The 24,123-nt window shown below is 38.5% G+C and overlaps 1 protein-coding gene across 2 annotated transcripts in view; it reads left to right on the forward strand.

The window, feature by feature from the left end:
- Window positions 1–24,123, forward strand: part of Parg (poly(ADP-ribose) glycohydrolase) — a 109,774-nt gene that overhangs the window by 42,910 nt on the left and 42,741 nt on the right. For both annotated transcript variants that reach the window (XM_057770781.1, XM_057770782.1), the window contains 4 exons: window positions 942–1,034; window positions 3,503–3,660; window positions 13,204–13,283; window positions 17,415–17,475. In XM_057770781.1, the coding sequence (XP_057626764.1) occupies window positions 942–1,034; window positions 3,503–3,660; window positions 13,204–13,283; window positions 17,415–17,475 (392 nt within the window). The remainder of the gene's footprint in view (window positions 1–941; window positions 1,035–3,502; window positions 3,661–13,203; window positions 13,284–17,414; window positions 17,476–24,123) is intronic.

Here is a 24,123-nt window from a genome sequence, read left to right on the forward strand (position 1 = left end):
TTTGTAGAACCTCTGTAGGGACTTTAGAACTTGGCTTGTGTTCTGATTCCCCATCATCTCGATTGGAAGCCTCTTACTTCCTCCTCATTTTCCTGCTATAGTATCAAGTTCATTTTAGTTTCATCAGTCCTGTTCTTTTACAGTGGGTGTTAATAAACAATACTTATATTTTGTGCAACTTGTTGTTTCCCCCCCAAAACTAATAATCATCTTGTGTTACTTGCTATAGCATTGGAAACTAGATGAACATGGCCCACAAGTCTCATCTTGGTGTGCTTTCGGGTGTGATACAGGAAACATGGTTTTACCTTCCCAAATGTACCCAACAAGGGAGAATTAAAGATCATAAGGAACCTCATTGTCTCTTAGTCAGTGGTTTAGTCTGGGCACAGATAGTATGCTTCAGAGTAATTATGGAGCTTTCTTCATAATTATGGTGATGTCTTATGCTAGTGACTGTTGAAATTAAATGGGTCCTTTAGGGATTATGAGAGAGCCCTTGGTGTTCAGTTTTCAGCTGACATAACCAAGGGTAGAGTGTGCTGTTTTTTCTTTACAAGTATTACATTAAAAATCATTTATTTGTTTGTTCATTTGTGTGTATATGTCACACAAATGAGCAGAGGACATCTTGGGCAGTGAACTCATGTCATTAGACTTGGTAGAAAGTACCCTGCTGAGCCAGCTTGCTGGTTTTACAAATATTACTTTTTTTTTTTTTTGGTAAATATTGTTAGTGTGAGAGGGACTTTGGGGCTACTTTGTTTGTGGAAGACATTTAGGTGAATGATATGAATTGGTAAGTTTATTGGTGAACCTGCTGGTTTGTTTCTACATGTGTTTGTTGGTTATGACACTGTGCTTTACAGTGGGGATTCAAAATTAACACATGGTTGCTATTCGCAACTGTTAGTCATGTAATATATTTCATTGTTTTTCAGGTACTTGAAGAAGCAGAGGCTCAACATTTGTATCAGTCCATTTTACCTGACATGGTGAAAATTGCACTCTGTCTGCCAAATGTTTGTACCCAGGTTAGTAAATGTAACTTCCTTAGTGTGTTCTTTGGACTCAAATGGCTATGATGGGAAAGGGGGTTCTGCTAAAGAACAGGGCACCTCTGCTGTGTCACACAAAGGCTAGTGACCTGAGAGGAAGGACACTACCAAAACCCATCACAAATGCAGGATTCAGTTTCAAGCTTCCTTTTCCATTGCTGCAGTTTGTTTACTCAGACTCCTCTTCCTCCATTTATTTAAACAATGTCTTCTAAAAATAATTATTTTAAAGCAAACTAGTGGGTTTGGTTTATTTTTTAAGATGACTTAATACTTCCTACATCTCCCTCACCTTCCTACAAAGTGATACATTACTATAGCAGCTGCAGTCATGGTATTTTCTTAACTTTTAAAACTAAAAGAAAAACTATTGTGTAAACATAATTTTGTTTGGAATGCCTAAATTACATATTGCTCCCAACAGATAACCTCAGAATTTAGTGACTTGAACAGCAGACTTGTGCAGGCTTAGTTTCTGTTGGTCATGAATTTGTTGGCAGCTTGCTAAGTTGTGGCTCACTGTCTCTCCTGTGGTTGCAGTCAGGATGTCAGCGAGGACTGTGGCCATCTGGAGGTTTGACTGGAGCTTCACCTACACCTTTGCAGGAGGTCTCATGTGGGCCTTTCCATACACTGAGTAGGCCCTCAGGACTTGGTTGCCACCTTCCTCAGTGCAAAATTAGAGTTAAAAGTTAAAACCAATCAAGATTGTGTTCTATATATCCAAAGGATGCTCAATTGTGCCACAAGGACACATGCTCAACTATGTTCATAGCAGCTTTGTTTGTCATAGCCAGAACCTGGAAACAACCTAAATGCCCGTCGACCAAAGAATGGATAAGGAAAATGTGATACATTTACACAATGGAGTACGACACAACAGAAAAAATAATGACATCTTGAATTTTGCAGGAAAATGGATGGAGCTAGAAAACATGATTTTGAGTGAGGTAACCCAGACACAGAAAGACAGTTATCACATACACTCATGAGTGATTTTTAAACATAAAGCAAAGAAAACCAGCCTACAATTCACAATCCCAGAGAACTTAGACAACAATGTGGACACTAAGAGAGACTCGCATAGATACAATCTACATGGGAAGTAGAAAGTAGAAAAAGACAAGATCTCCTGAGTAATTGGGAGTATGGGGGACCTTGGGGGAGGGGAGAGGCAGGGAGGGGAGCAGAGAAAAATGTAAAGCTCAATAAAAATCAATAAAAAAAAAGATTGTGTTCTAAGCCATCCCCACTCTGTTTGCTGCCTGACCTGACCTCAAAGCTGACTTGAAATAATGCTTTGGAGAGAAAATAGAGACGAATGTGAACTTCTTGGTTCCTCTGCCTTATAAGAGATGACACCTACAGTCTGGTGCAGAAAAACAATTTCTTTACTTTTCCCCAGTTGCTTACCTTTGAATTTCTTCAGTAGAAATAGTTGAATTGTCAGTTGAATTTTTTCTTCTTGCCATCAGACTGTTGCTCTCACCCTGGTGTGTTTTCTGTTACTAGGAAATGCAGTCCTGCTGTCTCGGCTGCCTTCCGTTGAATGCTTTTGGGGTGGTGGTGCCTGGGGTGTGATCAGGATGCTTTACAGGAGGCAGCTGCTGAGATGTGTGTGGACACCAGCACACTTGTTCTGAGTGCAGCTGAGAGGGAGAAAGGGGACTATTTTAAACTTAACAAATGGTGGTCAGTGCTGTTTTGTTTCACCAGGGTGTCTTTAAAACTGCAATTTAAGCGTTTGAATTAGAGCAAAACACATTGAACGCAATGCTCAGGTACTTACAGGTCGTGGTGTTTGTGTTGCCACAAAAAGACTGAAGGAAACTGTCCTGTGTCTTCCTTGACTTCGTGTGTTTTATAATGTAGAAAAGGCCTTTATTTTTACAAGTTATACATAGTTCTGTTTGGCAAGTTTTCATGTGTTCTGTTAAATGCTTTTGTAAAATTAGTTTTGGTTCTCATAAAAAAATTAGCACTATGCAGTGTGGTTTAGAATAGGAGGAAAATGACTTATGCATTCAGTCATATTAATAATTTTGTTTGGGACTTAGAAAAAGTACTGCATCCCACCATTTTTAATGCAAGAACATAACATATACAATAATAGTTAAACTCAGTATTGCATTTTTTTCCAGCTTGTTTTAATTTTCACTACAAGGGTAATTTGTTAATGTTTATTTGCTGAGGTGTCTTAGTTTTCCCTGGTAAGTACTATCTTGTGTTCTCTTTAGTATCATTATTGATTAGAAATCCACACCGTGTCAAATGAGTCTCCGATAATCAGCCCTTGACTTTAATAGTATTCCTGATTTAAGGACTCAAGAATGGCTCGAAATTATTCTTGCTTTAATTTAGAAAATGCAGTTTGGTACCTCTGTCTTCAAAATTGCTAAATTAATTATTGCTTTTCTCATCTGTATTTTTGTTTCCTTCATCAGCCAATACCGCTTCTGAAACAGAAGATGAATCATTCTATCACCATGTCGCAGGAACAGATTGCTAGTCTTTTAGCTAATGCTTTCTTCTGCACATTCCCCCGACGGAATGCCAAGATGAAATCGGAGTATTCTAGTTACCCAGACATTAACTTCAATCGGTATGTTTTCAGAGAGTACCTTGTGAAGGGTGGAAGAAATGAATATTCTAGAGTTAATAAACATTTGTTCAGGTGATGTTTTGACCATATTTCAGACATAATAATTAAAGTTCACAGAGGTAAAGAGCTTGATCAGAATCCTAGAGTCAGTCAGTCACAACGAGGCTTCATCTCAGTTACCCTGTGCCTGTGTCTTCTCCATGCTCTTAGACTGTCCTCGTCTGGATGTTTGTGTTCCATCTGTTGCTCAGTTTGATTATTCACAGGAACTTTTATTACATATTATAATCTTATGATGAAGCAATTTTAAAAATGGAAATAAAAGCCCTCATCTGTAAAGACCCTGCATAAAAATATAAAGTCACTAGACATGGTGGCACATGCCTTTAATCCAGCACTTGACAGGGGTCACAGGCAAGTGGATCTCTGTTAGTTCAAGGCCAGCCTGGTCTACACAGCAAGTTCCAGGGTTCTGAGGGTGTTTAACTGTAGGCAGTGCACCAGTTAGGAACAGCCTTAACGTAAGTACAAACCCACATCTCAGTCACTTTTTATCTTTGAAGTAGAATCTTACACTGGAACTTTTTATTTTAATTTACCATTTTGTTATGTAGTGTAGTTTCTTAAAAACTTACTTTGAGATTTAAACAAAAGGTACAGAAATAGAACCCAAGAGTTTCTGTGTAGAGTTCATGCAGTTTTGCTTTAACACCTTTTGTACTATAATAAAAATAATCACAACTAGGCAGTAATATTGATCTAGCACTTTTCTGACCTGTGGCCTTATGAATTCTTACAATTTTTCTGTACCTTTTTTCTGATCCAGCTCATACCTAGCACCATATTGTCTGCTTAGATTCCTTCATCTGTTCCTTAGAATTTTTCCTTCCTTTTATGACTTTGGCCTCCTTGAAGACTACTCATTAGTTATCTTGTAAAACGTTTTCCATCTGAACTTGGCTAATGTTATTTCACAATGAGAATGAGGTCATGCTTTTTTTTTTTCTTTTTTCTTCTTTTTTTTGAGACAAGATCTTTCTTACTCTATGGTCCAGGCTGACCTCAAATTCTCAGTGGTTTTCCTTCCTCAGTCTTCCTGCTGCTAAGATTATATGTGTAAGCTATGTCACAGGACTAGACCATGGTCTTGGGAAGAAATATCACAAAATTGTCCTCAGCTCTTCACATTGATGGGCTTGTAATTCATCTTAGGGTTGGTCCAGCTGGGTCTCCTGGGTTCTCCCACTGAAAAAGAGCTCACTTTCTTAGGAAAGGTGAAATACTGCAGATGAGCTCACATTTTTCCACACTAGTTTTAGCATCTGTTGGTTGGTCTTTTCTGCATTTATTATGATAGTATTTGCCTATTGTAATTTTTCTATTTTATTTTCTGTGTTTATTAACTGAAATTCTGTTATATAAGGAAGATCCATTCCATAACTCCTATACTTTTATATTCCAATAGACTAATGATCTTTATTGTACATCATAAAATTTAATGCAATTATTATTCATTTTGCTATTTATATTTTTCTTTGGTCATTAGAGTTATTTAAACATATGCTCTTGAGTACTTTTGGCAAGTTCCCATCATCTTTTTGAGCATTACCTTCCTTTTAGAGTCATAACCTATTTTAGGCTTATATTATCCATTCCCCAGCCCTGAAACCAACCGTTTTCTAAGAGTCCTTGATTCCTTTCATTTAGAGACTGAGATCTGGGTAGTGGGTTTGCTCATTGTTTTTAGTGCAGCTTATTTTTATATAGGCAGAATTTCTGACAGCTCGACATGACAGTGCAGAAATATATTCATAAATCTCCCCAGTACCATAGTGCTAATTTCAAAGGCCTCTGTTAAATCTTACAGTTACAAAATCCTTCTCTCCCTGGAGATGAGAAAAATTCTAGAATACAGCTGATTAGGAGCTGATGCAATTTTTTTAATTAAAAAAAATAAAAATTAAGACTTAAGTACATTTATAGGATTTTTAAAGCAAATACAAAGTATGAAATTATTTAAATATAAGAATACTCAGCCAGGTAACACACACCTTTAATCTCATATGGTAAGCAGAAGCAGGTGGGAACTGTGAGTCTGAGGCCAGCCTGGTCTACTGGATGATACAGAAAATCTGTCTCTAAAAACAAAAAGAATACTCTCAGGCTACCATAATTTTCAAGTTATATTAAGGGCTTGCAAACATTAAAAAATGAAGGGAAATCCCTGTCATACAATTAGTCTATACTATCAACACAAAGGGGAACATTAGCAAACAAAAAAATGTATACATTCTGTGTAGCTCAATAGACAGCAAACAGCCACTGTATTCCTCACTATGTGTTAAGTGCACTAGTTATAGAGACCAGGCAGGCTAAATCCTTTGTTCCTAGTAGAAATTGTCTGTTTTTTAAACCCTATAACTTTCTGGATTGCCCTTCTTTTCATGTGGTTTTTATTCCTCCTTCAAGATTCAGTTCACATGTCAAATTTTCAGCTGTCTGCTGGACAGTCCTCTTCAGCTGTCTGCTGGACAGTCCTCTTCAGCAGTGTATACCTGCCTCCTCTTAAGAGGTGCTGTGGTTTTTGTTTGGTGGTAGTTGTTGTCTTCATTTTATTTTATGTGTATTGGTGTAAGAGTATCAGATGCCGTGAAACTGGACAGTTGTCAGCTGCCATGTGGGTGCTGGGAATTGAACCTGGGTCCTCTAGAAGAGCAATCACTTCTCTTAACCAGAGTCATCTCTCCTGCCCCTAATGACTCTAACCTAACAAGCAACAAGAATGATGACTATTTCTACCGACTGATGTGTCTGTTGTGGCTCACTGTTGTCCTCTTTGTGGGAGTTTCCAGGCAGGGAAGATTGCATATGTTTCAGAGAGCATCTGCCTCAACTATAGAAATGAGGCCTAAACACTGTCTTATGCTCAGATGTGGTGCTTTTCATGTCTGACTACCTTGTCAAAGCAGAGTATTCTCTCTCTCTCTCTCTCTCTCTCTCTCTCTCCTCTCTCCTCTCTCCTCTCTCCTCTCTCTCTCTCTCTCATACACACACACACACACACACACACACACACACACACACACACACCATTCCCCCACACCTCACACCCCATTTCTAGGAGATTGAGGACAATAAGCCATTTGTTAACCAGTAATATAGTATTTTTCCTTCCTTTCTTCCCTCCCTCCCTCCCTCCCTCCCTCCCTCCCTCCCTCCCTCCCTCCCTCCCTCCCTCCCTCCCTCCCTCCCTCCTTGCTTGCTTGCTGGTTTGTATTTATGTTTATAACTTCTGACAATTCAGGAGACAGAGAAAGTGTGTGTGTGTGTTTCTGTATTCAGTCTCAAGTGAGATAGGGCTAGCTACTTGATTGAATAAAAAAAATGGTAAAAGTATGTGGTGGGAGGCTGACGTCAATAAATTGAATAAGCCTTCCTTCTTTTATTTATTGTTGTGTTCTTCCAGGCCTGCTTAGTTATGTTAAATACCTCTGACCTTTTTCCCCTGCTTGCCTTTCTCAGCCTGAACATTTATATAAAGGCTTCCAATGTGATTAGCATTGATGCTTCTGAAATCACATGGAAACTAGATGGTCAGAGATAAATTGTGGGTCTCAGCAGTGAGCAGCCCAGGAGGCTTTTACATCTGCCTCTTCCCTGAATTGAAATTGCTGCTGGGGCCATATGGCAGTGTTTCACAAAGGAGCCAAGAACGACTTTCTGGCTAGATCCCATATTATCACTTGCTTCTGTTTTAAAGTGAATTTTATTTTGAACTTGATTTACTATATACCAGTGGGATTGATACTTAAAGGTGTGTGTGTGTGTGTGTGTGTGTGTGTGTGTGTGTGTGTGTGTGTAAATCTAATTCTAGTAATGTTTTCAACAGTTCCACTCAGGGGAAGATTTTAGTTAACCATGTTTCTCTGTAAGCATGGAAGGAAAAACACACATTAGTAACTCCCTGACCCTTTACTGACTTCTTCTCTTGACAATGCAAATTGTTTTGTTTAGTACAAAGTGTGGTTGCTTAGCTAGTTTTTTCTATTGTCTTCTAAAACTAATCTGTAATTATCACATAGTGAAATGTGTAAATAGCTTCCCTACATGGGCAAGTGTTGTTATGACCTGGCTTATGTACAAATTTGTATACATGTTGCTGACTGAAAAATGTTCTTCAAATATATACACACCCAGGGTTTTGAAAATTCTACATTAAAAAAGAAAGGTGTTAGGAAGTTTAAAATCAGTGATACTTGGTAACTTGGTTGCCCCCTCCTCTCTCCTTGAAGTCTGTTGTGTCTATCTTATGCCCTCTCTGCTCCCAGACCCGTGTGTGTCAGCCCACTCTTCCCTCCCTGCTCCATCTGCAGCTCCTTGTTTTTTCTCTTTATCCCCAAGAGTCTCTCCTTAGATTGTGTATCATCTCATATTAACATTTTCATGTTTATTTCCAGTGAACTCTGCTATTTTTACATGATACAAAAATAGATTAATTCATTTTATTTCGGTGGTTATGCATAGTGGAACCAAAGTGAAAAATCGTCATGACGATTTAAACCTATTTCTCTTGATGACTGCATTTATAGACATGCATGCGCGCGTGCACACACACACACAGAAAGAGAGTGAGGAGAGAGAGATCCTTCTTGGCTCTGTAAAGAATATGAAGAATGTGGAACATAATGGTACCCTCTTTTAATTCCAGCACTCTGAGGCAGAGACAGGTGGACCTCTGAATTTAAGGTGAGCCTGGTCTACTTCGCAAGTTGTAGGCCAGCCAGGGCTGTCAGCAGTGAGCATGATGGTGGGGAGAAAAGGCTGGTGAATGGCTCAGCAAAAAGGTGCTTGTCACACAGTTCTGATATATGAATTACATCCCTAGGGAGTTAGGAACTAGCTTCCAACAGCGTTCCTCGAACCTCTACACATTCACCTTGACACAACACATATGCAGACACATAAAAATTAACTTTAAAAAAGAAACTGACGTTTACATAAAAAAGAATCTGAGAAATCTTATTTGGTTACACAGTAATTTGAAATTGGGCTTGGAATATTAAATGAACACAATATGTACAAGTGCTGCTTGATTTATAAAAATCTGGGAGTATTTTTGCTTGACTGTTTAGCTGATTGGTTGGTTCTTTTGAGACAGTGTGATGTAGTTCAGGCTAGCCTTGAATTTGACTAGCTGAGGTTGACCTTGAACTCCTGATCTTTCTGCCTCAACATCCCAAGTCCCAGGATTGTAGACATGTGTACCATGCCCAGCTCTGTACCTTTAAGATTTAAATGTAAAATAAAATAGTTACTCTCATTTATAGTGATAATAATAGCCATATAATGTTCTAGAAAAATCCATATTGCTGGGCTAATAAGTCTGTAATCCCAAAGAGCGCCTAAGGTAATAATTTGCGATTATGGTTATGAAATATGAGGGCGTTTATGTGGTTTTAAAAGTAGCTGATCATATATGGATCATTTTTCCTTTTGGGAAAATTCTTTAAGGACAATAGTCATTTTCTCCTCTTTCTGTGATAGTCATATTAAAGAATTTCCTCCTTAGTTGAATTGTATAGTACATCAGATCATCCCTAAAAAAATGAGGCTGTGTTTTCTATTTATACTCATTTTGTAGAAGGAGCTGCGGGCTGTGTTTCTGCCGCCCCAGCGCCTGGTCGCCTGGCTAGCTTATGCTCCGAAATAACAACAAACTGTATTCTTTTAAACACTGCTTGGCCCATTAGCTCTAGCCCTTACTGGCTAATTCTCATATCCCGATCAACCCATCTCTAATAATTTGTGTAGCACCAGTCTTACCAGGAAAGATTTAGCATGTCTGACCTGGCAGCTTGCTTCATCACGTCTGGCCCTGAGAGGAGCTTCCCTGCATCTGAGCTCACTTCCTCTTCCTCCCAGCATTCTGTTCTGTTTACTCCACCCACCTATGTTCTAACCTATGAGGGCCAAACAGTTTCTTTAATTTTTAACCAATGACCTTCCTCCATCATTATTTCCCCTTTTTCTGTTTAAACAAAAAAAGGAAGGCTTTAACTTTAACATAGCAAAATTACATATAACAAAACAGTTATCAAGTAAGAATTACAATATTTACATCTATTTTATCTTTATCATAACTAAGGAAAACTATAACTATAACTAACTATTTTTCAACTCCATCAAAGACTCCAGAAAGATACAATATTACCTAAACAAACAAGAAATAAGCAACTTTCAAACTCTAGAAATGACAGAGACATCTCACTGCCTTGACAGTCACCCAAAGTTTCTCTGTACCGTTGGGGCATCCATCTTCGGCCTACAGGCCCATAGTTTCCAGCAGACATTTCCATGAAGCAGGAAATTTTAAAGGCAGTTCAGTCACTATCTGCTGTGTCCTGCAGAATGTCTCGCAGACTCTTTCATGAATCAGGTACCCCGAAAGATCATCTCACCTTTAGGCAAGTTCAGCAGTCCTCTCTCTGCGGGTTCTTTGTGTCCAGTTTATGCAACAGTCCAGGCAAGAGCAGTTTCTTGCCCAAATGGCTAACCAACTCCATAAGGAGCCTCTTTGATGCCCATCTTCCTCTTGAAGTAGATTGGTTCTGCCAGGAGCAGATGTGTCTCATTGTCATGAAAACCCCTAAGTTATTAAAATATTTTAAATGCCATATTCTGCAGTCTTTGAAAGATATGAAGAATGCCTATCTAAAATATATCTATGCACATCTTGAAAATCTAACTAACATGACTACAAGCTTGACTATTATTGATGATTATCCATTAACAACCTATATACGTTACATTTTTAAATGAACTACACAATCACAATACCTTAATCAGTATCAGAAATACATATACATATAACAAAATCGACCTTAAAATCTATAGTAATGCAAATTATTCATACCTATATCATCTCCCCCTTTAAATGTAAAAGAACATTTATAAACAATATTTGGGAACATGGACGCAGTTTTTTTTTCTCCATACTGCTTTCTGTTGAATGGGGGCCCTGTTATTTGGGTCTTTTATGTTGTAACCTGTCTGCTAGGTTCATCTCAATTGGCAGTTGAGCAAAGTAATTTTTTGAGGGTGTTTACAGCAACCTTTCAGGAGGGCGTGGTCCATCATACCATATTGGAATAGAAGCAATACACAGTGTCTCATCCTCTGTGAAAACAAAAGAAGAAACTCTTTTTCAAAGCATCATGTCCTTAGATTTAAATTTTAAAGTCAAGGTGTCTTGAAAATATCTATCTTAGATTAGTTTAGCAGTATTTATAAACAAATATCTTTTAGCAGCTGTCGCTCCTTCCTCAGCATTTAAACAATTTAAACAGAGCATAATAGCATACAGTATCAAAATTTTTCTGTGTATTTTTCATTTTTGTGTGCTTTATTTTAACCTCTATTTTGTTCATTTTTACTTTTATTTTTTGTTTTTTGAGACAGGTTTTTTGTATCTTTGACCTGGAATAACTCTGTAGACCAGGCTGTCCTTGACCTCTCAGAGATCCACCTGTCTCTGCCTCCCAGGCATTGGGATTAAAGGTGTGTGTTACTACACCTTGAACTCACAGAGATCTGTTTGTCTCTGCCTTTTAGGCACTGGGATTAAAGGTGTGTGTTACCACACCTTGAAGTCACAGAGGTCAATCTCTCTCTGCCTGGGCCAAGGGTTCCTGGCAGCTTGCTTCATGACATCTGGCCCTGAGAGGAGCTGCCCTGCATCTGAGCTCACTTCCTCTTCCTCCCAGCATTCTGTTCTGTTTACTCCACCCACCTATGTTCTAACCTATGAGGGCCAAACAGTTTATTTTTTAACCAATGACCTTCCTCCATCATTATCCTTTCTTCTGTTAAGTAGTAATTTTAGAAAGGGATTTTGTATAGAGATCAAGGTATTTCTTTAGTAAATCATGCTTATTGATGTAGGATGTTTAATTAAACTGCCATGTGATTTTTTCCTTCTCATCGTCATTTTTATTTATACAGACTTTGTCCTAGTTGGCATATTAAGAGTAGATCAAGAGGAAACCTTTGTTTTTATAGTCTCTTTTTTAGCTGGCAGCTAGATTTAAACATGTTTGTAGTAACTATTTTAGAACAGCAAATCTGAAGTGAGTAAAACTAACCTTATAGGTACTGTTAAACTATTTTTTTAGGTAGAGCATATGGTAGATTAAAATACTGTGCAGTATTGGCATTCCTTTTAGGTAATGATCATACATGTTTTTCCAGAAGTTGACTCTGATTTCAGATCCATCTACACAGCATCCTTTGCTGTATTTCCTTTCCATTTTCTAATTCATTTTAGTTGTAGGATTTTCTGTAAATTGCCTTTCCCCTTTCTTACATAAGATTGTTCTTCTAATCATGAAAAATGGTACCCATTTTGCCACTTACTAAAGAAGACTTTTACTTGAAGGCTTTTTGGATTTAAAGGCAGAATATATGACTAGGGGCAGGAAATCTTCATTATTTATAGCCACTGAATCTTCACATGCTTTTTAAATGCCTTTGGAAAGCTAGGTCTTAGGCCCAAAAGTGCTTTTGTGTGTGAAATCTTATAATGAACTACTTACCCAGGTCATTCACTTCTAAAGCCCTGCATTTTTTTCCTCTGGATAAATTGCATTACATGTTAACAATAACAATGTCATGCCATTACAAAGAAAATAGAATCACGCAGTGCATATCGAGATTGCTGGATACTGGGCAGCATAGAGAAGACTTGGGTTTTATTACCAAGCAAAGGATCTGTGTTAACTCAGACTGCTAGAAAAAACAGCACGGGCTTGGTGGCTCAAACAGCAAAGCTTATCTTTTGACAGTTTTGAGGGCTAGTGATTCGGTGTGAGGTGAGAGTTCCTCGTGTCTTATAGACTGTGTCTTCTCACTGTCTCACCCGCTGCATCCTCTTCTTAGGAACCCAACCCTGTAGGACTTAGATCTTCTCATCTGACCTCACTTAGCCTTCTCCACAGCCTTATAAACCTTATCTCCAAATAGAACCTTGTTGGGGATTTTGTAGTCAACACAAATATTTGGAAGACAGAAACATCTAGTCCAGAACAAGATTTGTTTAATTACCAATGACTGCTTATTCAGTCCCAGTGTCTTGTCATAGCTGTCTGTGTCTTTTATTACAAATACTCAAAATGAGGATTTTTCTGAGATACCGTTTGTTTAGGTACATAACTACTTAGTAATATTATGCATTATAAATAGTATTTGCCATGAAGACATTAACTGCGTGGCTTGAATTGTCCCTGGTACAGAACAGTGCCTTGTTTGGGCTGGAGGACTAGCTGGGAGACGAGCACTGCTGTTGATTCAGCTGGCCATGAAGGAGCCTAGTTACAGGCAGGTTGAATGCTCGCTTGATGCCCTTGGTATCCGCATCAGCTTTCTGCTTCTCCAAAGTCCCAGGACAGATTCTGGAAGAATTTGTTTTTAGTATTGAATTAAAAATAGAGATTTGGTGTTTATGAATTACAAAGGCATTTTAATCCTTTTACTTCTGGTCTTTTTCAGGTTGTTTGAAGGACGTTCATCAAGGAAACCAGAGAAACTGAAAACACTCTTCTGCTACTTCCGAAGAGTCACAGAGAAAAGTAAATTCCTTTCATTCATAACTATAATTTTTCTTGCTGATGGTAAAAATTCAACTCAAATAATCTGAAAAAATGTTTTGTATTTTGAAGTATACTTGCTTGTTCAAATACATTTAAATAATAATATTTAATATAATATCTTAGATTTATACTGTTCATGTATAGACATAAATGTATACTGTAATATCTCAAATTAGTCCTATGTACTTTGAAATAAATACCCAAGGGTTGTAGTGACCCAATATGACTTTCAAAAGAAAGTATAATGACCAGAAAATACATTAGGATGCTTCTTATTTAAAGAAAAATTTGCAAGCCGGGCGGTGGTGGCGCATGCCTTTAATCCCAGCACTCGGGAGGCAGAGGCATGTGGATCTCTGTGAGTTCGAGGCCAGCCTGGTCTACAAGAGCTAGTTCCAGGACAGGAACCAAAAGCTACGGAGAAACCCTGTCTCGAGAAAAAAAAAAAAAATTGCAGGCGTACCTTTTATAGATAAAATCATTTGATTTTCCTCTCATTCCTCTTTCCTGCCCCATTGTCCTAGTTTGTAACCATGATAAACAGAATGATAAAAAAGCAGCTTGGAGAGAGGGTTACTTTAGCTTCCCCTTTCAGGTGACAGCTTATTGCTAAGGGAAATCACGGCAGGAGTTCAAGCAGGAGCTGAAGCAGACACTATGACGGATCGCTACTTACTCCCTCATCTTACACAGCTCAGGCTCACCTGCCCAGGGATGGTACTGCCCAAAATAGACTGGCCCCTCCCAGTCAGTCATCAGGCAAAGTAGTCTCTCACAGACATGGCCATAGACCAATTTGATCTGGACAATTCCCCAACTGATATTCCTTCTCCCAAGGTGACTCTAGATTGTGACAAGTTGATAGTAAAAACTGACCAGTATATCCACTAAGCCTGTCATAGGATTTTTATGAGATTGAGTCAAACTTAGGTATACATATCTGTCTTCCTCTGTAGGACCTTACTATCTTACTGTCCCTAAAGCAGATTCTCATCTGTGAGATAGAAAGATAATTATAATTACCTCTAGGGTAGTTGCAGATATGAAGCAAGAGGATGCATACTTAATATGTTAGCTATCACCAGTAGGTAGACTTTCCTACAAAGTACAAGAAAGCCAAAAGACTTGCTAAGTAAGTCAGGTCTGGTTGGTCAAGTGAAATGAGCTTTCTTCTTTTCTAGTCTTCAGCTTAGAGGATTGTCTTAAGTCAGGTCTTGAAATCATTATAAGGTCATTTACCCCTTTCAATGTAATGTTGCTAAATATTGGTCAGATTTTTAGAAAGAAGTCTGGTGAAGAAGATTTTGATATTTAAGGGGAAAGCCGTATTCTTAATAAAATAGTATTTATAGTTTACTTAATTTAGTTTTGCACCCTATACTGAAAGAAATGTTAAGGAAGATGCAGGGTTGTTCAGGCTTATAAGAAACACAATTAAATTAGAATTTAGAATGATTTGTTAAAAATGTGACCTTTGGGCTGGGGAGTTGAGTTGGTAAAGTTCAGGCAAAGACCTTAGGTTGATTCCCTAGTGAAAAAAAGTCAGGCGTGATGGTGGGCATTTGTAATCTCTGCATTGGAATAACAGAGATGGGCTAGTACCTGTATTCTCTGGCCAGCCAGCCTAACCTACTTGACAAGCTACCAAACTAGCCTACTAGGCCAGTGAGATAAGCAAATGGGTGAATGAATGAATGAATGAATGAAAGAAAGAAAGTTGGTAATACCTGAGGAATGCCCTAACATTCTCTGACTTACACGGGGGGAGGGGGGGAGGAAAAAGAGAGGTCAAGCTATTATTTTTACTAACATGTTTTAGATATAAATAAGTTATTGAAAGCTGACTTTTGTATTCTGAAGGTCAAATCCTAATCCTTTTCTAAAAGCTAATTGATTTTTCTAAGTTTTAAGACTTCATTTACTTTGAGGAAAAATTTAAAAGCTTTTGTTTTTTTACCTAGAAATGTATAAACCCTCATAAGCTTTGGAACTTAGGTTGAAGAAATTAATATAAATAAATAAATTTATATAAACGAAAGTTGCTTCTTTTCTGCCCATCCCCCATTACTGTATAAATTACTGTGTATAGTAATTTACTTCTGTAGAAATACAGCACAATGTTACTCTAGGTCTTGGTGTGACTCTGGTGAGGGAAATAATACGAAAGGGAAAGCAGAGTTTCTGGAGTCTGCTGTGGAGAGACTGCAGAAATTGGCTTAAAGTACCATATTGCATTACGCTCCAAGACACCATGTATGGTAGGAGGTTCCATCACACTGTATTTCTCTAAGAAGAGAAGATACTCAGAAATGGAGGACTGTCATAGGTGAGCTGCCACACAGAACTGTCACATCACACATCTGTGTACTTAGTCAAGGATAAAGGAGAAATGAACCTGGCTGTGCAGAGGCAGACAGCAGAGACTTATACATCTCAACTGTGACTCTGGATAGAGGAAGAGGGAGAAGCTTCAAGTGCCAGACCTACAATCTTACTGCCAGTGTGGTCTGCAAAGGCCTGCAACAGGATTTAATCCAATTTCAAGCCAGTGATGCCTCAAGCTGATTATTAAAGCAGACGCCAGTCTTTTGGGGGAAAATTGTATTTTAATCCAGACCCATACCTCGGTAGCACCACTGTAAAATAGTATACTGCTTTCAGAAACTAGTTTCAGAAAGAAACGAAACCAAAACATAGTTTTAGAATAGATAAGACATAATTCTAGCAGGACCTACTTCTCAGTTTTGTTAAACATATGTATTTAATATTCATGATAAGGACTTCAGAACTATAAAATGTAAAAGTTTTCTGAATTAAATTAGTTTATATAACTTCAGAAATAAAGAATATTATAGGTTAAATATTTAAAACTTGATGACTTAAACATGCTCTCAAGATGTTGTGTTGCCAGGCCGTGGTGGTGCACGCCTTTAATCCCAGCACTCGGATCTCTGTGAGTTCAAGGCCAGACTGGTCTACAAGAGCTGGTTCCAGGACAGGCTCCAAAGCTGCAGAGAAACCCTGTCTTGAAAGAACAAACAAACAAAAAAGATGCGTTACTGTTTCTATCTGGATAGCCCTGTTATTCTCCCCCTTCTCTTCCTTCTTTTGCCTTGCCCGCAGTGTTTACCAATTTCTCTTAGTCTCTTTTACGTGTAAATGACATTTAATGACCTCATTTCTCTGCTAGGTAATTGAATGACAAGCTAGACCTTGGTTTCTTATGTATATTCAGTGCTTCTCTTGTGTTTGGATATTTGATTTGACAAATTGCTGTGCATTTATCTTAGATAATCCAAAGACCATTTTAATATCCATATTAACAAAAAGTTCTGGTTCTAATACTGCTGACCTGTATAATATTTGAGTTGTTCTGTATGTTGCTGGGAGTAAAGAAATGCAGAATTGTCCACAAGAATGAGAGAATGACATTATCGCTGAACTGTTATTGCACTCAATGCCATTACCACTAATAGTTTCTGACATCTCTTTCTTAGGCTTAAGAGCCTTTTTCCCTCAGAAGACAGCAGACATGGCATCAGCCTTTTAGCTTATTCTTTGGTCTGAAGCAGACAGATTACTTCTGGCCAGCTGACTTATTTTTTGCTTTTGACTAAAAACAAACAAAGCAAAAAGAAAGAAAGAAAGAGAAAAAAACAGTAAATATAGCCAAAAAAATATTTTTCTCCAAAATTATTGGCTACATTCAAAAATAGATCATCTTTTCCCTAAATTCTTACTTTTTAGTTTTTAAAGCCACAAAGTGCCAGCTCTCAGATCACACTACTGCATTGCTCTTCACAGTTCTCTTCAGTGAGGAGTACTGTTTTATAGAAGGAGATCCTAATGGTAAGAAGGTAGCATTTTTAGTCATTATTTTAAGCTCTGTGTCCTGTCTGCAGATTCAGTATGTCACAGAATGAACATCTAAAGATGAGTTTAAACTTTTGATCCTCCTGCCTCCAGCCCTGCCTGAGTGGTGTGATTGCAGGTGTAATCACTGAGCCTGTTCTACTTATGTTTTAGATACTGTTAGTGAGATTCTTTTGTTGAGTATGTCAACTCAAAATTAATACTTTGTGTGTTTGTTTTCTTTTATGACTTCTGTAGAACCTACCGGATTAGTGACGTTTACAAGACAGAGTCTTGAAGATTTTCCAGAATGGGAAAGGTAATAATAAAATTAATGATCAAGCCGGGTGGTGGTGGCACACTCCTTTATTCCCAGCACTCAGGAGGCAGAGGCAGGCATGTAGTGGGAGCTGTGGGCCTCTTCCCACAGCCCGGCTCATGGCTGCCTAGCTAGCTTATGCCCCGAAATAACAACACATGCATTGTATTCTTTTAAACACTGCTTGGCCCATTTTTATTCAGGTGTGTAGCACCCCAAGGTGTGCTTACCGGGAAGATTCTAGCCTACGTCCATCCTGGGACGGAGCTTTATTGCGTCTGCTGGGGAGAGGGGAGCATGGCGTCTGCTCCAGAGAGCAGAGCTGTCGAGTCTGAGCTCACTTCCTCTTCCTCCCAGCATTCTGTTCTGTTTACTCCACCCACCTATGTTTTAACCTATGAGGGCCAAGCAGTTTCTTTATTACTTAACCAATGAAATCAACAGATTGATATATGACACTCCCACATCACTTCCCCTTTTTCTGTTTAAACAAAAAAAGGAAGGCTTTAACTTTAACATAACAAAATTATATATAACAAAACAGTTATTAAGTAAAAATTACAATATTTATATCTATTTTATCTTTATCATAACTAAGGAAAACTATAACTATATATATATTTTTTTTAACTCCCTCAAAGACTCCAGAAGGATATAATATTACCTAAGCAAACAAGAAATAAGCAACTTTCAAACTCTAGAAATGATAGAGACATCTTGCTGCCTGGACAGCCACCCAAAGTTCGTCTGTACTGTTGGGGCATCCATCTTCGGCTTACAGGTCCATAGTGTCCAGCAGACATTTCCATGAAGCAGGAAATTTTAAAGGCAACTCAGTCACTATCTGCTGTATCCTGCAGAATGTCTTGCAGACTCTTTCATGAATCAGGTACCCCGAAAGATCATCTCACCTTAGGCAAGTTCAGTAGTCCTCTCTCTGTGGGTTCTCTGTGTCCAGTTTATGCAACAGTCCAGGCAAGAGCAGTTTCTTGCCCAAGTGGCTATCAAACTCCATAAGGTGCCTCTTCGATGAAGTAGATTGGTGCTGCCAGGAGCAGAGTGTCTCATTGTCATGAAAAACCCTAAGTTATTAAAACATTTAAAATACCATATTCTCTAGCCTTTGAAAGATATGATGAATGCCTATCTGAAATATATGCATGCACATCTAGAAAATCTAACTAACATGACTACAAACTTGACTATTATTGATAATTATCCATTAACAACCTACATACATTACATTTTTAAGTGAACTACACAATCACAATACCTTAATAAATATCAGAAATACATATACATATAATAAAATTGACCTTAAATTAATATCAATAATTGGGCGCCACTCTGTTGATATAAGAGCGGTGGGGCTGCGTCCCCGGCACCCGGCCGCCCGCATGGCTTATGCCCCAAAATAATTACACGGAAACTGTATTCTTTTGAACACTGCCTAGCCCATTAGTTCCAGCCTCTTATTGGCTAGCTCTTACATATTGATCTAACCCATTTCTAATATTCTGTGTAGTACCACGAGCTGGCTTACCAGGAATGATCTTAACCTGCATCTGTCTGGAGTGGGAGAATCATGGCGACTCCTTACTAGGCTTCTTTCTCCCAGCATTCTCTTCTGTTTACTCCACCCACCTAAGGGTTGGCCTATCAAATGGGCCTAGGCAGTTTCTTTATTACTTAACCAATGAAACAAAAGATAGAAAGATATCACTCCCACATCATTTCCCCTTATTCTGTTTAAACAAAAAAAGAAGGCTTTCATTTTAACATAGTACAATTACATATAGCAAAACAGTTATCAAGTAAGAATTACAGTTACAATATTTACATCTATTTTATCTTTTATCATAACTAAGGAAAACTATAACTATCTATTTATTCTTCAGCTCCATCAAAGACTCCAGAAGGATATAATATTACCTAAGTAAACAAGAACTAAGAAACTTCAAACTCTAGAAATGACAGAGACATCTTGCTGCCTGGACAGTCACCCAAAGTTCTTTTGTACTGTTGGGGCATCCATCTTCGGCCTACAGGCCCATAGTATCCAGCAGACATTTTCATCAAGCAGGAAATTCTAAAGACAGTTGTTCAGTCATTTTTTGCTGTGTCCTGCAGAATGTCTCGCAGACTCTTTTATGAGTCAGGAACCCCGAAAAACCATCTCACCTTTAGCCAAGTTCAGCAGTCCTCTTTCTGCGGGTTCTCTGTGTCCAGTTTATGCAACAGTCCAGGCAAGAGCAGTTTCTTGCCCAAATGGCTATCAAACTCCATAAGGAGCCTCTTCGATGCCCATCTTCCTCTTGAAGTAGATTGGTGCTGCCAGGAGCAGACGTGTCTCATTGTCATGAAGAGTCCTAAGTTATTAAAACATTCAAATGCCATATTCTGTAGCCTTTGAAAGATATGAAGAATGCCTATCTAAAATATATCTATGCACATCTAGAAAATCTAAATAACATGACTACAAGCTTGACTATTATTGATGATTATCCATTAACAACCTATATTTCCTAATTATACATTACATTTTTTTAAAGATTTATTTATTTATTATGTATACAGTGTTCTGCCTGTGTGTATACCTGCACCCCAGAAGAAGGCACCAGATCTCATTACAGATGGTGTGAGCCACCATGTGGTTGCTGGGAATTGAACTCAGGACCTCCGGAAGAACAGTCCATGTTCTTAACCGCTGAGCCATCTCTCCAGCCCCTATACATTACATTTTTAAATGAACTATACAATCACAATACCTTAATCAAGATTAGAAATATGCATATACATATAACAAAATTGACCTTCAAATCCACACCAATGCAAATTATTCATATCTATATCATATCCCCCTTTAAATGTAAAAGAACATTTATAAACAATATTTGGGAACATGGGCGCAGTTTTTTTCTCCAAACTGCTTCCTGCTGAATGGGGGCGCTGTATTCAGATCTTTCATGGTGTAACCTGTGTGTCAGGGTCATCTCAGTCGGCAGTTGAGTGAAGTAATTTTCTGAAGGTGTTCACAGCAACCTTTCAGGAGGGCGTGGTCTATCATACCATATTGGTAGAGACACAATCCACAGAGTCTCATCCTCTGTGAAAACAAAAGAAGACCCTCTCCAAAGCATCATATCCTTAGACCCATATTCTGAAATCATAATACCCTTGTATCCATTCTGGTTTAGCTTGGCAGCCCATATAATGAAATGTCTCTCTGTACTTAGCTCCTTCACAGTCAAAAATTTTAAAGAAAATACAATAGTACAAAGAATCCAGACTCTCTGTGAATTTTCCATTTTTACGTGGCTTATTTTTCTTTATTTTTCTTTTATATTCTCTGTATATATTTGTTCTGGAATAACTCTGTAGACCAGACTGTCCTTGAACTCTCAGAGATCCGCCTGTCTCTGCCTCCCAGGCATTGGGATTAAAGGCGTGTGCTACCACACCTTGAAGTCACAGAGGTCAATCTCCCTCTGTCTCCTAAGTGTTGGGATTAAAGGTGTGTACTATCACACCCAACTACTCTCTTTTTTTTTATTTTATTTTTAAGAACTTTAATTTTTAGCCTGGATATATTTTTAAACACACTGTAAATTATTTAAAGTTTTTTTTGTTTTTGAATCTCTCTTTATTGTATATCTCTCTTTTTTTGACCACACGAGCCTTTAAATTATTGAGCAATATGGGTAGGATTAAAGCCGTGGCTTTGCCAGCTAAATCTAGGCCATTCCTTAGCTTTCCAGCCTCATGGCGGAGGTACCGGCTGTAGCCATGTTTACCACCATAACTCTGTGGCGTTTCAAGGTCTTTGCCAACAAGCAAACTGTAGCATTACATCCACAGACAACAATCAAGTCCTTTCTCTGTAGTCGGCCCTCCTGCCTCAAACAGTCAGAGTTTGCCCTGGGAGGATGGACCAGAATGTCAGCATGTCAGCATTTTAAAACAGCACAACTTTTTTTTTTTTTTTTTTTTTTTTTTTTTGCTACGGCCGAAAACAAACAAGCATTCAGTAGTCAGCTTTTATCAATACCATTTAAGTGTTTTGTGGCAGGACCTCTTAATGAGCTGCAGGGTTTTGCAGCTGAAGCTGAGTCAGGAAGCCTCTCTTAGATGAGAGCGCTTGCTTGCCTCTAGCAGGCAGAGCAGACCCGAGAAATTGTTGTTACCAAGAAAACATGCTTTACTCTATTCTTTCCCAAGCTTTTTCAGGCTTTCTGTAGATTCAGTGCCCCACGTTGGGCGCCACAGGCAGATCTCTGGGAGTTCGAGGCCAGCCTGGTCTACAAGGCAAACTCCAGGACAGCCAGGGCAATATTAATAGATCTTGCCTCAAAGAAACAAAACAACAACAACAAAATTCAACCTTAGAATTACAAAGTCTATTTGATCATGAGAGGATTATTTTTGACATCTCTTGGAAAGATGGGTTTTCAGCCCTTAACTGCCCTGCATCCAAGGAGTCTCTTCCCATAAATGATTCATCCTTGCTTCTAATTATAAGAATGTGTCTTTTAAATAAAATTCTCATCTTTTGACCTCGTCTAGACTTCTGAAGCACATTTTGTTCAGGGCTGAGAGGTTTCTCTATACAAAGATGCTGCCAAGTGAACATCAGTGTTCTCCCTGGCACCCTGTGCAGTCAGCCTTTATATTTTCATGGATTCTTCTCTTAGAGGACAGGACACAGAAACATCTCATTTACTGTGTTTTAGAATTGGCAGGTCAGGAATTTTGAGATTCGATTGATTTCGCATTTAATACAGTTTGTTTTTCAAGTTTTATCTGGAAAAGCTGAGGAGAGTAATAGCCAGTCTGAGTTAATCCACAATTGTAAGATTTTTACTACTCTGAAGTTTTTCATACGTTTCCTAATCTAGAGCAAGTTCCCAATGGTAACTGGTTAAATAAATATGGGCCAGCTTTTTAAATACAAAAGATATGATAACACTTATTGTGTGCACATTTCGGTATATAGTTCATGTTAAGAAATGTTTCTTATTTCTGGCTTTTTTTTCATTGTTTGTATTTTTGTTCAGATTTGGTGAAGAAGAATAACCCTTATGGTGGTCACCTTGAAGGGACCTATCTGCCTAGGTGATGCTGTGGTTATCACAGATGTTTGTTTGTGAAAGGAGAACTTGAGCGGACTGAGTGCATGATTGAAATGATTCGTACTAGCCGGGCGGTGGTGGTGCACGCCTTTAATCCCAGCACTTGGGAGGCAGAGGCAGGCAGATCTTTGTGAGTTCGAGACCAGCCTGGTCTACAAGAGCTAGTTCCAGGACAGGTTCCAAAACCACAGAGAAACCCTGTCTTGAAAAACCAAAAAAAAAAAATAAATAAATATAAAAAATAGAAAAATTAAATGATTCGTACTAGAGAGAAGTGGGCAGAAATAAACAGCATGAACAGAGAGGACATGAGCCAGGAAAGATGTGTGCTTAGATCCATGGCAGTTAGATACGAAGGTGGACCAGGAAGCCCACTAGAATGCCAGTGACTCTGCCATCCCTTCAATAGATGCAGACCAGACAGGCGCGTTGCTGGGAAATTCATTGTTTTAGCACAGTCCATTCCATTGTTAGCTATGAGGTACCTAACACAGTAGTTCACCAAAATCATCTGTCGTCTTTAAGTCTCTTCCCCCACTCTTGATTATTTTTCTGACACTACAATTAGTGAATATGATTTGTTAAGTTCTTCAACATTTGACCTTTTACATACCTTAAAATTGCCTTCTTGACCTCTACTTCTAACTTTCACACAGGTGTATATAACTCATTTTTGGATCATAAACTTTCCTTTGACATACCTTGATTTCATTAATTTCTATTAAAATGTGTTGCCTCGAACTAAACATCCTACTGTGTCTCCCATCCAGACTAGAGTGGGGAGCGTTTCTTTTCTTTGCTCCTCTACTATGCTGAAACAGGAATTGAGGAACACGTATGTTTTATTCATGTCACTTTGGTATTAGTTTGGCCTGCACTAACATAAAGGGCACCCAACATCCCCCTGGACAGGTGGAAATGCAGACACTGACGTGGATGCTTTGTGAAAGGAATATAGTAACTGTCCCTATGTGAGACCAATTGTCCCTTTAACTCTGATAAGCAGAACCTAACTTAGTACTTTTCTAACTTAATTTTACTTTATTGGTGTCTTGTTTGTTTTAGCTGCTTCATGAGTGAGCTGGGAAATGTAGTTAAAATCAGTCTCCCAGGCTCCACAGGACTAGAAAAATGCATGCACTTAAAGAGGGATGATAGCCTGGCATGGTGGCACATACCTTTAATCCCAGTACTTGGGAGGCAGAGGCAGGTGGATTCCTGTGAGTTCAAAACCAGTCTGGTCTATAGAACTAGTTCTAAGATAACTAAGACTGTTACACAGTGAAACACTGTCTTGAAAAACCAAATAATAATAATAAATAAATAAATAAAGAGGGAGAATGAAGGATAAATAAAGATTGTTGATACTGCCAAGAGTATGTGACTGCATGGGTGCCATGGGATCAATCAAAGGCTTTCCTAGGTCTGTTTCTGGCATATTCCAGGTAGCCCTTTGACTGTTAGCGGTACTTTAGCCGTGCTTGGGGCAAGAGTGGAGAGCTACTAGGAGGTTAAAGGA

Source organism: Chionomys nivalis, chromosome 5 (genome assembly GCF_950005125.1).
Source record: "Chionomys nivalis chromosome 5, mChiNiv1.1, whole genome shotgun sequence".
Lineage (NCBI taxonomy): Eukaryota > Metazoa > Chordata > Mammalia > Rodentia > Cricetidae > Chionomys > Chionomys nivalis.